At 50.7% G+C, this 15,909-nt stretch overlaps 1 protein-coding gene across 1 annotated transcript in view; it reads right to left on the bottom strand.

Moving 5' to 3' along the window:
* Positions 1-1,600: 1,600 nt before the first annotated feature.
* Positions 1,601-15,909, bottom strand: part of LOC139227174 (glucagon receptor-like) — a 38,036-nt gene continuing 23,727 nt past the window's right edge. The window contains exons 9-13 of the mRNA XM_070858238.1: positions 14,199-14,268; positions 14,009-14,097; positions 6,346-6,484; positions 3,536-3,577; positions 1,601-1,912 (exon numbers count right to left, since the gene is read on the bottom strand). Of these exons, the coding sequence (XP_070714339.1) occupies positions 1,601-1,912; positions 3,536-3,577; positions 6,346-6,484; positions 14,009-14,097; positions 14,199-14,268 (652 nt within the window). The remainder of the gene's footprint in view (positions 1,913-3,535; positions 3,578-6,345; positions 6,485-14,008; positions 14,098-14,198; positions 14,269-15,909) is intronic.

Below are 15,909 nucleotides of genomic sequence, written 5' to 3'. Positions count from 1 at the left end.
ACGGAAGCAGGGGGGGGGGGGGCGGAGGGGAGGTGCAGGGGATCATACAGGGGGGGGGTGTTGTGGAGGGGGTGGGTCTGGTGGTGTGTGGGCAGGTACGGGAGTACATGGGAGGTGGGCGGGGTTGGAAGTGTGTGGGTGGGGTGTGTGGGGGTATGTGGGGGGTGTGAGGGGTGTGCGGGGGTATGTGGGTACGTGGGGGTGTAGGGGGTTGTGCGGGGGTGTGAGGGGGTACGTGGGGCGTGTGAGTGGGGGGTGTGGGGGGTTGGTGGAGGGAGAGGCTCTGATCAGGTTCTGAAAAGGCCGTTTTTGCAAAGCAGATCTTGTGACAATGACGTGATTTGATCACCTGTCCCACCGGCTTTCTATTCTGACTAACCGGGGCCCTGGGCCTTGAAATGACACGGTGAGTTCACAGTGTGTGTGTGTGCTAAACACGGATATCCTACACATCCTAATTTCAAGGCCATATTTTCTACTCTTCACTAATTTCAGTGAGAAACCCATTTTATAGTCAGGGCAACTTTGTCACTGAAGTCAATGAGTGATGAAAATTTACGGCTCCTTGGAGTTTCAGGGAGCTGAGGACGGGAGAGAGGAAATCAGCACAGTGAATTTCACCAACCCCAAAATCCAGCGTCACTGCGAAATCTTCATTATCTTCATATCAAATGAAGATGCGTTGTGTTTTTTTTTGCATTCTAGCCACACATGTGAAACATATCGTTTTGAGAAGAGTGGGGGTCCCACTCACCCGGTGTCATTCATTAATGAAGGGATAGTCACAGTTGGGGAGTGGAGTCCTTTAGCTCACGTATCGCGGTCCGGCTGCTATTCCACACCCACCACGAGCTCGGCTTATACTTCAGCGCATTGAATAACAGCAAACGTGCAGCTCCCACCCGACCGTCCCTTCCTGACGGACAAAGGCCGACACTATATCGAACACCTTATCTGTAGGAGGCTGACCGGTTGGCCAGCAGCACACGCACACATGCTATGCACACACGGCAGCTAATGTAGTTAGCCAGGGCTCAGACAATCAGAGTTGCTGGGCTGTGCATTAGGCTAAGGGAGATCTGTGCACCAGGGTTAAAGTCGCGACCCCTCTGTGTCCTTGCTGCATCTCTCCCTCGAGTTGCACCCTCTCCTTAAGCCGCCGAATACATTAAATAACACGGTTCTTCTTCAGGTGGGGCGGGCGATATTAAAGTCCCATTTGGAATCCATTTTCCCTTTCAGTCGCTGGTGCTGCTTAAGGTCGTTCACCGTTCCCAGTCAGTGGCAAATATATCGCTTTTGATCAATTATCACCTGAATTGATTTATCACCGCAACATCGTTTTTTTTTTAAAAAAGTACTCATGAACATCAGTCCACAGCCAGGCACATGTACAGCAGGAAACTCATTCAGAAAGCAAGGGTGGAGTCAAAGTGTTGCACATCCGAGTTCCCCTGACGTTTGTCGTCAGGCATTCTGTGATGGGTGAGCTCCTCTTAGCTTTGTGCTATCAATCAGATTATTCCCAACGTCTTGCCTTTGGGCTCACCGCCAGATCCTCCTCGCCCGCTGCCCAGCGGAAATCTGCCCGCCTCTCGTCTTAACAGTTACTCTCGACCAAGTACAAGGCCTTGTGCTCCGTCACTTTCGGGAAGTCGTAGCAGCGTAGCTTCTCGCTCAGGGTGCTTTGTTCAGCGAACCGGCCCGTCTTCTCTGTGTATTGTGGGGCGGAGTGCACCGTGTGGTTGGTCTCGGCCGTCCCGTTGTGGTAGTTGTTGACCAGTTTGTGTTCCTCCAGGTTGGCACTCCCGTTCCTGGCGTGTGGGGGCTGGCTGTAAGTGTGCCGATACTCCTCCTCAATGTCTCGCCCCAGCTTCCACCGCCTCCATTTCTTCAGAAGCTCTGACTGTACCTGGGACGGGAGGAAGTAAGAAATAACATTGAAAGAAAGACTTGGATTTATAGAGCGCCTTTCACGACCACCGGACGTCTCGAAGCGCTTTGCAGCCACTTTTGGGGTGTAGTCACTGTTGTAATGTGGGAGCCCATTTGCGCACAGCAAGCTCCCACAAACAGCAGTGTGATAATGACCAGATAAATCTGGGTTTTTTTGTGATGTTGATTGACTGATAAATATTGGCCAGGACACCGGGGATAACTCCCCTGCTCTTCTTCAAAATAGTGCCATGGGATCTTTTACGTCCACCTGGGAGGGCAGACAGGGTTTAATGTCTCATCCGAAAGACGGCACCTCCGACACTCGAGTGTCAGCTGAGATTTATGTGCTCAAGTCCCTGGAGTGGGACTTGAACCCACAACCGCTGGGGATGAAATGGAGCGAGAGAAATACTGATAGAGGTGACTGCGTGTCACGAGCAACACGATGCCAGGAGGGCAACTAGTCAAGGAAGAAGGGAGGTCCATGTTTGTGATACCCATCGGACAGCAATAGTACAGTGCTGAGGGAGCGCTGCACTGTTGAAAGTACTGTCTTCTGCATCAGTTGTTAGACTGAGGTCCTGTCTACACTCCCAGGTGGGTGTAAAATATCTCATGGCACTACTCTTAGAGGAGTAGGGGATTCAACCCAACCAACATCACTAAAACAGACTATTTGATCATTTATCTCATTGCTGTTTGTGGGACCTGGCTGTGTGCAAATCGGGTGTCACATTCTCCTACATTACAACAGAGACTGCACACTGGGATGTCCTGAGGTCATGAAAGGTGCTATAGAAATGCAAGTCTTTCTTTCTTTACCTTAAATTGAGTATAAGATAGCTTCTTTGTAAGGTATTTGACGCTCTCCTCTTTTCTTGACTCTTCTCATGCCATATACCATGCTGAGGGAGAGGGGATGTGGGCAGCAACATAGCCCACCCCACCTCACCGCACCATGAGGTGATTCTCCCATTCTCCATGAGGGATACACCTGACCTCAACAGCTACGGCTTCAACTGTTCTTGACCAAGCCTCATCATCATAGACCATCCCTCGAAACGAGGATGACTTGCTTCCACGCCAAAAAAGGATGAGTTCACAGATGTTTCAATGAAGATCCCGAATTACATCCTGAAGGGTGGAAGATATCTGTGCGTGGATTTTTTTAACATGTGGTGGCCATTACACACCAGCCACCACACCGGGCTTGACAGAGCTAGGTCTTGGTCCAGTGGCAAGGATCACCCAAGACGACTGGAGACCAGCTCTGCTGCACGGACCTAGTGCGCACACATATCGCAGTGTGGGCTGGCCCGTGCTGCCCCTGGACCCCTGGCCCAGAACTCACGCCTCCCCTGGGCCTGACACCAACAAGTAATCTGATGAAACCTGGATTGCTTCAGATGTTGTAATGGATACCAGGGTGCATGGCAATATGTTAAACCAAGACTCTGTTTTCCTAGGATTTAAAAAGATGCTGGCCCTCCAACACACGTGAACGCCACGGAGCTTTAGACAGCTCACCTTCCAGATCCTATCTAATTAGAGCGTGGTACTTATAAGTAACAGATATTAACGTTATAGACCATCTTACCTCTCGGTTGACAAAACAGTACAATATCGCAACCAGCATACCCTGTAAGGGAGGAAGGAAGATTGCGGTCAGTATCTCTGTGAATCTTTGCTCGATTGGATTTAATGACAAATACGTTTGAAGTGAGGACCATCTTATTATTGGGTCCAATGGTTGGGCCATTGCAATGGAACACTGCGATCTGAAGAAGTACAGGGTGGGAGGAGGCTCGTGTGGAGCATAAACATCGACAAAATAATTCGATGCATTTACCACGATTAAATCTATTTCTGCACAAGATAGATCGGTGTTAAACATAGAAACATAGAAAATGGGTGCAGGAGTAGGCCATTCGGCCCTTCGAGCCTGCACCACCATTCAACAAGATCATGGCTGATCACTCCCTCAGCACCCCCCTCCCACTTTCTCTCCATACCCCTTGATCCCCCCCAACCGCAAGGGCCATATCTAATTCCCTCTGGAATATATCCAATGAACTGGCATCAATGACTCTCTGCAGCAGAGAATTCCACAGGTTAACAACTCTCTGAGTGAAGAAGTTTCTCCTCATCTCAGTCCTAAATGGATTACCCTTATCCTAAGACTGTGTCCCCTGGTTCTGGACTTCCCCAACATCGGGAACATTCTTCCCTCATCTAACCTGTCCAGTCCCGTCAGAATCTTATATGTTTCTATGAGATCCCCTCTCATCCTTCTAAACGCCAGTGTATAAAGGCCCAGTTGATCCAGTCTCTCCTCATATGACAGTCCAGCCATCCCTGGAATCAGTCTGGTGAACCTTCGCTGCACTCCCTCAATAGCAAGAACGTCCTTCCTCAGACTAGGAGACCAAAACTGAACACAATATTCCAGGTGAGGCCTCACTAAGGCCCTGTACAACTGCATTAAGACCTCCCTGCTCCTATATTCAAATCCCCTAGCTATGAAGGCCAACATACCATTTGCCTTCTTTACCGCCTGCTGTACCTGCATGCCCACTTTCAATGACTGATGAACCATGACACCCAGGTCTCGTTGACTCTCCCCTTTTCCGAATCTGCCGCCATTCAGATAATATTCTGCCTCCGTGTTTTTGCCCCCAAAATGGAAAACATCCACATTTATCTACATTATACTGCATCTGCCATGTATTTGCCCACTCACCTAACCTGTCCAAGTCACCCTGCAGCCTCTTAGCATCCTCCTCACAGCTCACACTGCCACGCAGTTTCGTGTCATCTGTAAACTTGGAGATATTACACTCAATTCCTTCATCTAAATCATTAATATATATTGTGAAGAGCTGGGGTTCCAGCACTGAGCCCTGCGGCACCCCACTAGTCACTACCTGCCATTCTGAAAAGGACCCGTTTAACCTGACTCTCTGCTTCCTGTCTGCCAACCAGTTCTCTATCCATGCCAGTACATTACCCCCAATATCATGCGCTTTGATTTTGCACAAAGATCTACTCCGAGGCAGGGTGAAGGGACATTGGTGAGTAACAGCTCCCGCAAGAATCTGACATTGCAGGCCGCGCCCTTCTTCCTCAGACAGATGCAACAGCGAGGGGAGGAGTCACTTTCTCGTGATTTTGGTGCTCTCCCTGAAGATAATGTAGCTGATTGGATTTTGACAGTGAGCACAGAACTAGGGTCGACAGGATCAAAACCAGCAAGCCCCAAACAAACAAAACACGAGATGAGAAGAAACTGTTTCAATAACGTGTGATGTGGAACAGGCCCCAATGTGTGATGTGGAACAGGCCCCAATGTGTGGTTGTAAAAGAGGCCCCCAGCAGAAGCTGAGACAATGAAACTGCTTCAAAAATGAGCTGGATCTTCTGGGGAGCAGGACGGGAGGTTACGGGTCTTGGCTGAGATCAGCAAGCTCTCCAAGGGACATGCGGAGTTCCTGTGCTGTTGATGTGGGGGGGGGGGGGAAATCTGGGACTGTTGTCTGTTGAGAGCAGTAGCCCAGGGTTGAGTAGTGAAGATGTGAGGATGGATGAGTGACATTTGACCATCAGGGTGCATTTATGCAGCGTGGAAGATGGCTTAGCAGGAGGTAGAGTTCAGGACAAGACAGATTGTACAAGGGCTGTCGAAGGAGTGGACTCGAGGGGCTGAATTATATTTAGATGACCTTCCTGATCCCCATTGCTGGGACGGTCCCTTTCTGGAAACGCTACGTGTGTGGACCTCAGATAAGGTCATGCCTGCACTTGGTGATGATGCTGTGTCAGTAACAGTCAACATTCATTGCCTAGGTTTGGCAACTCGGCTCAGGTACTGAGTACTGAGTATATCTCCTTGGCCCCTGTAACCAAGGAGCTGAACTTGTCAGTGAACTGACCCTCCAGACAGTGGACTGACCCTCCGGTCAGTGGACTGTCCCTCCATCCAGTGCACTGACCCTCCTGCCAGTGAACTGACCCTCCATCCAGTGCACTGACCCTCCGGCCAGTGAATAGACCCTCCGGCCAGTGAACAGACCCTCCCTCCAGTGGGCTGACCCTCCCTCCAGTGGGCTGACCCTCCGGCCAGTGAGCTGACCCTCCCTCCAGTGGGCTGACCCTCCCTCCAGTGGGCTGACCCTCCCTCCAATGATCCTGGGGAAAGAGGACATAAAGGCAAGAAATGGAGCTGGGGTTAAGGTGCCACCTAACCTGACAGTCTACCTTTTGGTTTAAAGGGTCAATGAGCTTCCAGCAGGCTCAGTAACTCCCGATGAGATTGTCGGTGGCCAGCTTGAATAACCGGAGAGAACTGTGTCTCAGTTAGTCTGGGAGACAGACAACACGTCACCAATGATTCTAAAGCCATAACCGTACCTGAAAGGAATTGAAAAACAAGTCGAAGAAAAGCTTGACGTGCCGAAGTGTGCCCTGGGCGTGCTCATCGGTGACAAAGGCAAAGACCACCTCGTGCATCCCTAGCAAGGGGATTAGTGTCAGCGTAGACTTGGCCAGTCTGGGAAGGAAGAGGAAGCAGGTTAGACGGTCAATGCGGGTGACAAGCGACAGATTAATACAAAAGCAAAATACTGCGGGGGCTGGAACTCTGAAATAGAAACAGAAAATGCTGGAAATCTCAGCAGGTCAGGCGGCGTCTGTGGAGAGAGTCAGAGGGAGGGGAGGAAAGGACAAGAGAGAAGGTCTGTGAAAGGGTGAAAGGCAGGAGAGATTTAAGTTCTTTCCTGTAAAGTCCTGTCCCCTCAGTACAGATTCACACGAGGCATGTAGTGAAGTCAAGGTCACTCTGGACCTGCACCTTTATTTCACAGCTCTGGAATGCTGCACTTGCCTGAGACCTGTCCTTATATACCTGTCTCTTGCAAGTGCACCCCTGGTGGTAAGGTATGCTGGTGGTTACAGGTCATATCTTATTACAGTCATGTATAGCATGTTAGGATACAGTTATATATAATAATGTAAGATACATTACATCACCCTCCCCCAAGGTCTTATTGTCTTTATAAGTTCAGTCTCTCAGGTGGTCTACACTCTCGCGTGGAGCGTCTGAGTTGTGGTTCAGTTGTTTGCCTTGGAGTCTGTTCTTCTTTGGGTGTGATTGCTGGTATCTCGCCTGGGCTGTCTGTTCCGATTGGTGTGATTGTTGTTGACTCGCCTGGGCTGTCTGTTGGGAGTGCCCTTTCCTCAGGTTGTTCCCTCTGTCTGTCCACCAGGTGTAGTGCGAGTTCCACATTGTAGTCTGCCTCTTGTTCCGCAGTGTTGTTGGTAAATCTGCTTTTGACTTGGTCTACATGCCTCCGGCAGGTTTTGCCATTGTCCATTTGTACTACCAGTAGCCTGTTTCCTTCCTTGCCCATTACTGTCCCTGCAAGCCATTTGGGACCCCTGCCATAGTTTAGTACAAACACTTTTTCCCCTATCTCATTCCATCTCCCCTTCGAATTTCTGTCATGGTACTCAGTCAGCTTACGGCACTTTGCCTCAACAATTTCGTGCATGTCTGGGAGGATTAATGAGAGCCTTGTTTTTAAAGTACTTTTCATCAACAGTTGCGCGGGGGGGAATCCCAGTCAATGAGTGCGGACGAGATCTGTATGCCAGCAGCAGTCGCAACAGGCGGCCCTGCAGCGTGGGACCTTGGATTTTAAGCATGCCTTGTTTAATGATTTGCACTGCTCTCTCCGCCTTGGAGGCCGGCTTGAACGGTGCCGTCTTGACGTGATTTATGCCGTGGTCAATTATAAAGTCTTGGAATTCTGCGCTGGTGAAGCACGGACCATTGTCACTGACCAATGTGTCAGGGATTCCGTGCATTGCAAACATGGTTGCGAGGCTCTCCGCAGTGGTGGAGGTTGTGCTCGAGTTTAAAATGGTGCATTCGATCCACTTTGAAAATGCATCTACAACTACGAGGAACATTTTGCCCATGAATGGGCCCACATAGTCTACGTGCACCCGCGACCACGGTTTGGTAGGCCAGGGGCTCAGTGGAGCCTCCCTGGGGGCATTGCTGAGTTGGGCACAAATGGTGCACCTTCAGACGCAGAGCTCCAAGTCCACGTCAATACCAGGCCACCAGACGTGGGATCTGGCGATGGCCTTCATGAGAATGATCCCCGGGTGCTCGGGTTGGAGCTCCCGGACAAATGCCTCTCTGCCTCGCAGAGGCATGACTACTCGGCTGCCCCACATCAGGCAGTCTGCTTGTAGTGATAGCTCATGCATGCGCCTGTGAAAGGGTTTTAATTCCTCGGGGCAGGCATCGCGAGCCTCTGCCCAGTCACCGGTTAGGACACATCTTTTTACTAAGGATAACGTGGGGTCGCTGGCCGTCCAGGCTCTGATTTGGCGAGCCGTCATGGGCGAACCTGTGGACTCAAAGGCATTGATTGCCATGACTATCTCACAGTTCTGTTCGTCAGACCTTTCCATGGTCGCCAGGGGTAGCCTGCTGAGCGCATCGGCACAGTTGTCTGTGCCTGGTCTGTGCCTTATTGTGTAGTCGTAGGACGCCAGCATCAGTGCCCACCGTTGAATTCGCGCCGAGGCGTTGGCGTTTATTGCCTTGCTCTCGGATAGGAGGGATGTGAGGGGCTTGTGGTCAGTTTCTAACGCGAACTTGGCCCCGAAAAGGTATTGGTGCATCTTTTTGACACCGTACACGCACGCGAGCGCCTCCTTCGCTACCATTCCGTACCCGCGCTCCGCCCGCGAAAGTGACCTGGAGGCATAAGCTATGGGTTGTAATTTGCCCGCACTATTGACATGTTGCAAAACGCACCCGATCCCATACGCTGACGCATCGCATGTGAGAACTAGCTTTTTACCTGGGTCAAAGAAAGTCAAAACACTGTTGGAACACAGAAGGTTGCGTGCCTTATTGAAGGCGCGTTCCTGGGCGTCCACCCAAAACCAATCGCACCCCTTCCTGAGTAGCTCCAGTAGCGTGCTTAAGTTCTGCATAAAGTTCCCAAAGTAATTGAGTAGCCCGAGAAAGGCGTGCAGTTCTGAGACATTCCAGGGCCTGGGTGCCAGGTGGATTGCTTCTGTGTTGGACTCTGTTGGGCGGATTCCATCAGTGGCAATCCTTCTGCCCAAAAATTCAACCTCGGGTGCGAGAAACAGGCACTTGGATTTCTTGACTTGTAGGCCTACCCGATCCAACCGCTTTAGTACTTCCTCCAAATTACGGAGATGGGAGTCGGTGTCCCTGCCCGTGATAATTATGTCGTCTTGAAATACAACCGTCCCCGGGATGGACTTGAACAGACTCTCCATGTTGCGCTGGAATATGGCAGCTGCCGACCTGATGCTGAATGGGCATCGATTGTACATGAAAAGTCCTCGATATGTGTTGATGGTGGTGAGTAGCTTGGATTCCTCGGTCAATTCTTGCGTCATATACGCAGATGTGAGGTCTAATTTTGAGAAAAGTTTACCTCCAGCCAATGTGGCAAATAAGTCTTCCGCTCTGGGCAGCGGGTACTGGTCCTGTAGGGAGACTCTATTTATGGTAGATTTGTAGTCCCCACAGATTCGTATGGATCCATCAGGCTTCATGACTGGACCGATGGGACTTTCCCAGTCGCTAAATTCCATAGCTAATATAATGCCTTCCCGCAGAAGCCTGTCTAGTTCGTGTTCAATCTTTTCCCTCATCACATAGGGTACAGCTCTGGCCTTGTGATGGACCGGTCTAGCATCCTGTGTGATGTAGATTTTGACTTTGGCCCCTTTGAAAGTGCCCACACCTGGCTGAAAGAGATGTTCAAATCACTTTATAACTGTTGAGCAGGAGGTCCGTTCCTCTAATGACATGGCATGGACATCATCCCATTTCCAGTTTAGTTTTGCCAGCCAGCTTCTCCCCAGCAGTGCTGGGGGATCTCCGGGGACAATCCATAGGGGAAGTCGGTTCACTGTCCCTTTGTGTGTGACAGAGAGCATGGCGCTGCCGAGGACTGGTACGATTTCTTTGGTATAGGTCCTTAGTGTGGTGTCGACCCTTGTGAGTTTTGGTCTGTCTCTTTTATCCGGCCACAGTTATTCAAATTGTTGAGCGCCCATGAGAAATTGACTCGCTCCAGTATCCAGTTCCATGTTGACAGACATCCCGTTGAGTAGGAACCTCATCATTATAGGAGGCGTCCTGTTGTAGGAGCAGCGGCCATTGATCGTGTTGACCCGCTGTACACCGGTGTCCCGGGTACTGTCCCCACCATCTTCTGGTCTGCTTTCCGACCCATCCGATTCGTATACCAGCTGAGCTGCCGGTTTTTTGCACATGCGGGCCAAATGCCCTGTATATTCACAATTTCTGCAAACAGCCTGCTGAAATCGACATCCCCTTGACGAGTGCCCACCCCCACACCTCCAGCACAGACCTGTTCCATTGTTCAAAGAGTTCCCAAAGAATGAGCTGCGTCTGGCTGATCTCTCTTGAGCTTCTCTCAGTTTGTAGTTGATTGCTCGCATTGTGGGTTGATGAGGAGTGAACGGCCGTTCCTGTGGCCCTTGATGGCTTCTGCCTGCTGTTGAGAGCCTGTTCTCTCGGTTTTGTCTGTGTATGGGGGTAGCAGCTTGTTTAGTGCTGTGAACTTCTTCTTCCGATATTTCGTTAGTTGTCGTACCTGCATTGTAAATCAACCTCGTTTCTTCTTCCCTTACCAAGAATGTCTGTGCAACCAGTGCTGCTGCCTCTAAGGTCCAGTTCTTGGTCTCTATGAGCTTTCAGAATATGCCTGCGTGGCCTATTCCTTCAATGAAAAAGTCTCTCAGCATTTCTCTCCTCAGTTCATCGGAGAACTCATATAAACTAGCCAACCTCCGAAGTTCCGCCACAAAGTCGGGTATGCTCTGGCCCACACAGCGTCTGTAGTTGTAGAACCTGTGTCTGGCCATGTGTAGGCTGCTCGCTGGCTTCAGGTGGTCTCTTACCAGTGTGCTCAATTCTTCAAACGACTTGCTTGCTGGTTTCTCGGGTGCCAACAGATCCTTCATTAAAGCGTATGTTTTCGAGCCACAGCTGGTCAAGAGATGGGCTCTTCTCTTGTCTGCCTTATCATCGCCTAACCAGTCTTTGGTTACAAAGCTTTGCTGGAGCCTTTCTATAAAGTCCTCCCAATTGTCTCCCGCATTGTACTTTTCATCTGATCCGTTGTTCGCCATTCTGTGGATTCTGTAATCCCGTAACCCGTCGCCACTGTAAAGTCCTGTCCCCTCAGTACAGATTCACACGAGGCATGTAGTGAAGTCAAGGTCACTCTGGACCTGCACCTTTATTTCACAGCTCTGGAATGCTGCACTTGCCTGAGACCTGTCCTTATATACCTGTCTCTTGCAAGTGCACCCCTGGTGGTAAGGTATGCTGGTGGTTATAGGTCATATCTTATTACAGTCATGTATAGCATGTTAAGATACAGTTATATATAATAATGTAAGATACATGACATTTCCCTTCCCCCTTTCAGGGACCCAGCCCCTGAAAGGGGGAGGGGAAAGAATTGGTTACATTTTGAACTATCTCCAGTTCTGACGAAGGGTCATTGACCCGAAACATTAATTCTGTTTCTCTCTCCACAGATGCTGCCTGACCCGTTGAGATTTCCAGCATTTTCAGTCTTTATACAAGCGACAGATCAAAGTGATTGGGGGCGGGTCTCCCATCCTCTCTGCAATGAGTTATAGCCCAGAGTCCGAGGGACTTGGCACGTTGGTCCATTCCTCAGCCTTGCTGCAATGTAGCCTGGCTCTCCCCTGCAACCCTGGGTCTTCCCCCTCCTGACAGACCGGACTGTGACAGCCAATCAGCAACCCCGAGTTTCACCCCTCCTGACAGACCGGACTGTGACAGCCAATCAGCTGCCCTGGGTCTCACCCCTCCTGACAGACCGGATTGTGACAGCCAATCAGCAACTCTGGGTTTCACCCCTCCTGACAGACCAGATTGTGACAGCCAATCAGCAACTCTGGGTTTCACCCCTCCTGACAGACCGGACTGTGACAGCCAATCAGCAACTCTGGGTTTCACCCCTCCTGACTGGCTGTCACAGTCCGGTGTGTCAACTGCCCTGGGTTTCACCCCTCCTGACAGACCGGATTGTGACAGCCAATCAGCTGCCCTGGGTCTCACCCCACCTGACAAACCGGACTGTGACAGCCAATCAGCTGCCCTGGGTCTCACCCCACCTGACAGACCGGACTGTGACAGCCAATCAGCTGCCCTGGGTCTCACCCCACCTGACAAACCGGATTGTGACAGCCAATCAGCTGCCCTGGGTCTCACCCCACCTGACAAACTGGACTGTGACAGCCAATCAGCTGCCCTGGGTCTCACCCCTCCTGACAGACCGGACTGTGACAGCCAATCAGCTGTCCTGGGTCTCACCCCTCCTGACAGACCAGACTGTGACAGCCAATCAGCTGCCCCGGGTCTCACCCCTCCTGACAGACCGGACTGTAACAGCCACACAGCCAATCAGCTGCACCGTTAAAATTTCGGCCGGTTGCTCGGTGCCGATTAGAAGGGATTGCCATCTGTCCTCTCGGCCAACATGCATAAAAGTGTCGGTAAGGTTTATAAAAATATTCTGCAAGTGCATGTTACATCAAACCAGGGCCTTTTGTCTGCCTCACGGTGGTTTAAAGATTGAATAATGATTGTAAGAGTTGAGTCAGAATATATTTACGAAGGACAAATGAAGCTGGGGTTGTTTGTCCTTGGGCAGAGAAGGTTGAGAGGAGATTTGATGGAGGTGTTCAAAATCACGAGGGGTCTGGCCAGAGCAGATCGAGAGAAAGTGTTCCCATTGGCGGAAGGGTCGAGAACCAGAGGACACAGATTTAAGGTGATTGGCAAAACGCAAAGACCGAAATGTGACATAAGAAAAAAACTTTTTACGCAGCGAGTGGTTAGGATCTGGAATGTGCTGCTGGAAAGGGCGGTGGAGGCAGACTCAATCTTCGCTTTCAAAAGGGAGTTGGATAAGTAGCTGAAGGAAAAAAAATTGCACGACTATGGGGAACGGGCGGGGGAGTGGGACTAGCTGAGAGTCGGCACGGGCTCGACGGGCCGAATGGCCTTCCTCCGTGCTGTAACCGTTCTATGATTCAGCAGAGAGATGCGGGGTTTAGAATGTGCGATATACTTCAGTGTCGCACCTTTGGAAGAGTAAAACCTCACGCAGATTAAACTTTACTGTGCTCGGGTGTAACGGATTGCCAGGTCGCAGAGCGCACAGAGAAAGATCGGACGGGAATGATTCCTGCTGGGCTGTCCGCTATTCAAATCACTGGTTGGAAAATCAGGCCAGTTCTGTTACAGCACGGGAGGGAGGGGAAGGGAAGAGGAGGAGAGAGTGACGAGGGAAAACGAGAGTGACGAGGGAAGAGGGGGAGAGAGAGAGAGGAGGGGAGAGATGGGAGTAAGAGAGAGAAGAGATGAGAGAGGGATTGAAGGGCAGGGAGGGAGAGTGGAGAGGAGAAAGCGTGAAGGGGAGGGGAGAGAGAGGAGGGAAGGGATGGGAGTGGGAGGGAGGAGAGAGAGAGAGAGAGTAGAGGGGAGAGGGAAGGAGGAAGGATGAGAAAGGGAGAGGAGAGGAGAGGAGAGGAGGAGAAACTTCTTCACTCAGAGGGTGTTGGATCTCTGGAATTCTCTACCCCAGAGGGCTGTGGAGGCTCAGTCTTTGAGTGTATTCCAGGCAGAGATCGATAGATTTTTGGATATTAAGGGAATCAAGCCATCGTGCAGGAAAGAGGAGTTGAGGTAGATCAGCAAAGATCTCATTGAATGGCGGAACAGGCTCGAGGGGCCGAATGGCCTACTCCTGCTCCTAATTCATATGTTACGAGAGAGAAGGAGAGGAGGGGAGAGAGAAAATATAGGGCAGAGAAAGGAGGTGAGGGAGGGGAAGGAGAGGGAAAGGGAGGGAAGGCGAGGGAAAGGGAGGGGAAGGAGACAGATGGACGAAGAGGGGGAGAGGATATTAAAACAGAAACTTGAGGGGCAAAAGAAGACCCTTACCTGAATTTATAATCAGTGTACCTCATCTGGTGAGCTCGAAGCTTGGAGACTAAAATATGAATAATTCTGATAAAAATGAAAAAATTGATCTGAAAAATAAGAGAACAAAAACCACCAGAATTAATGTTACTGGCCCTTCGAAGCTTGACAAAGTAGCCTGAGATGTGCGCTGAAACGCGGTGTACAGTACCAGTATAGACAGCAGGATAGGCGAACGGATAATCCACCAGTAGGCCATGTTTTCATTTGTTGTCCAACACCTAGAGATAAACAACGTGCGGGTGAGCTTCAGCGTCAGAACTAAAACAAGAAACCTGTGCAGACACCCGTAACAAGCCCACCTACTTCAAAGAATCAGAGGAATTTACGACACGGAAGGAGGCCATTCGGCCCATCGTGTCCACGCTGGTCGACCAAGAGCTATCCAGCCTAATCCCACTTTCCAGCTCTCGGTCCGTAACCCTGCAGGTTACGGCACTTCAGGTGCACATCCAAGTACTTTTTAAATGTGGTGAGGGTTTCTGCCTCTACCACCCTTTCAGGCAGGTGAGTTCCAGACCCCCACCACCCTCTGCGTGAAGACATTTCCCCTCAAATCCCCTCTAAACCTCCCCCCAATTACTTTAAATCTCTGCTCCCTGGTTATTGACCCCTCTGCTAAGTGGAATAGGCCCCTCATAATTTTATACACCTCAATTAAGTCGCTCCTCTGTTCCAAAGGAAACAGCCCCAGCCTATGCACTTCCACCACTACTCCTACATCATCATAGGCAGTCCCTCAGAATCGAGGAAGACTTGCTTCCACTCTTAACATGAGTTCTTAGGTGGCTGAACAGTCCAATACGAGAGCCACAGACTCTGTCACAGGTGGGACAGATAGTCGTTGAGGGAAAGGGTGGGTGGGACTGGTTTGCCGCACGCTCTTTCTGCAGCCTGCGCTCGGTTTCTGCACGTTCTCGGCGATGGGACTCGAGATGCTCAGCGCCCTCCCGGATGCACTTCCTCCTACACCACAACAGTGACTACACTCCAAAAGAACTCATTGGCTGTAAGGTGCTTTGAGACATCTGGTGGTTGTGAAAGGCGCTATATAAATCTACATCTTTCTTTCTTTTTACTACCGGGTTTGTGCCCGCCAGTGTGGGTTGTCCTCGATTCTCTCACCACAGGTGGAGGGTAGACAAAGCTATGAGCTCGACCAGGAAAGGCAGCTTGACCAGGGTGGCTGGTCAGGGTCTGTATGTTGGGGGTGGGGGGGGGCTTGATTCCCTGCATTCATTGGACATCTTCTTCTATCGGGCTGATCGCGTGGCGAGGGTCAGCGCTTTGCAGTGGGGGCGCTGGGTGGGAAATCGCGGGGCTGCACACCCCAACTTTCTGCAATTGTCGACCCGCTGATCTCTGCAAGTGTTAATCCTTGTCAGAATCCGCTGTTGGGGGCTTCATCCGCTAGACTTCTAGATTTTTGGGGGCGGGGGGGCGGGGAATAGGAATCGAGTGGCTAGATACATTTAAAGGGAAGGTCGATAAGCACAAGTAGGAGAAAGGAATTGTGTCGACGGGGTGAGATGAAATCAGTTGGGAGGAGGCTCGTGTGGAGCTTAAACACAGAATTGACCTGTTGGACCGAATGGCCTGTTTCTCTGCTGTAAATACTATGTTATTCTATGTGATGCTGTTAGGTAACATCAATCAATCAAATATAATGGATGATTCTGTTCAAGTCACTAGTATTGGCCAACCACCCCGTCCCTCTCATCATCATCATCGGCGGTCCTTCGAAACGAGGATGACTTGCTTCCACGCCAAAAAAGGATGAGTTCACAGGTGTTTCAACGAGGGACCTGACATTCCAGGTCCCGAACTACATGTTGAAGGGTGGAAGATGCCTGTGCGTGGAT

Source organism: Pristiophorus japonicus, chromosome 16 (assembly GCF_044704955.1).
Source record: "Pristiophorus japonicus isolate sPriJap1 chromosome 16, sPriJap1.hap1, whole genome shotgun sequence".
Classification (NCBI taxonomy): Eukaryota; Metazoa; Chordata; class Chondrichthyes; family Pristiophoridae; genus Pristiophorus; species Pristiophorus japonicus.
The sequence above is the reverse complement of the archived record's forward strand: the minus strand, read 5'-3'. Positions and strand labels throughout refer to the sequence as shown.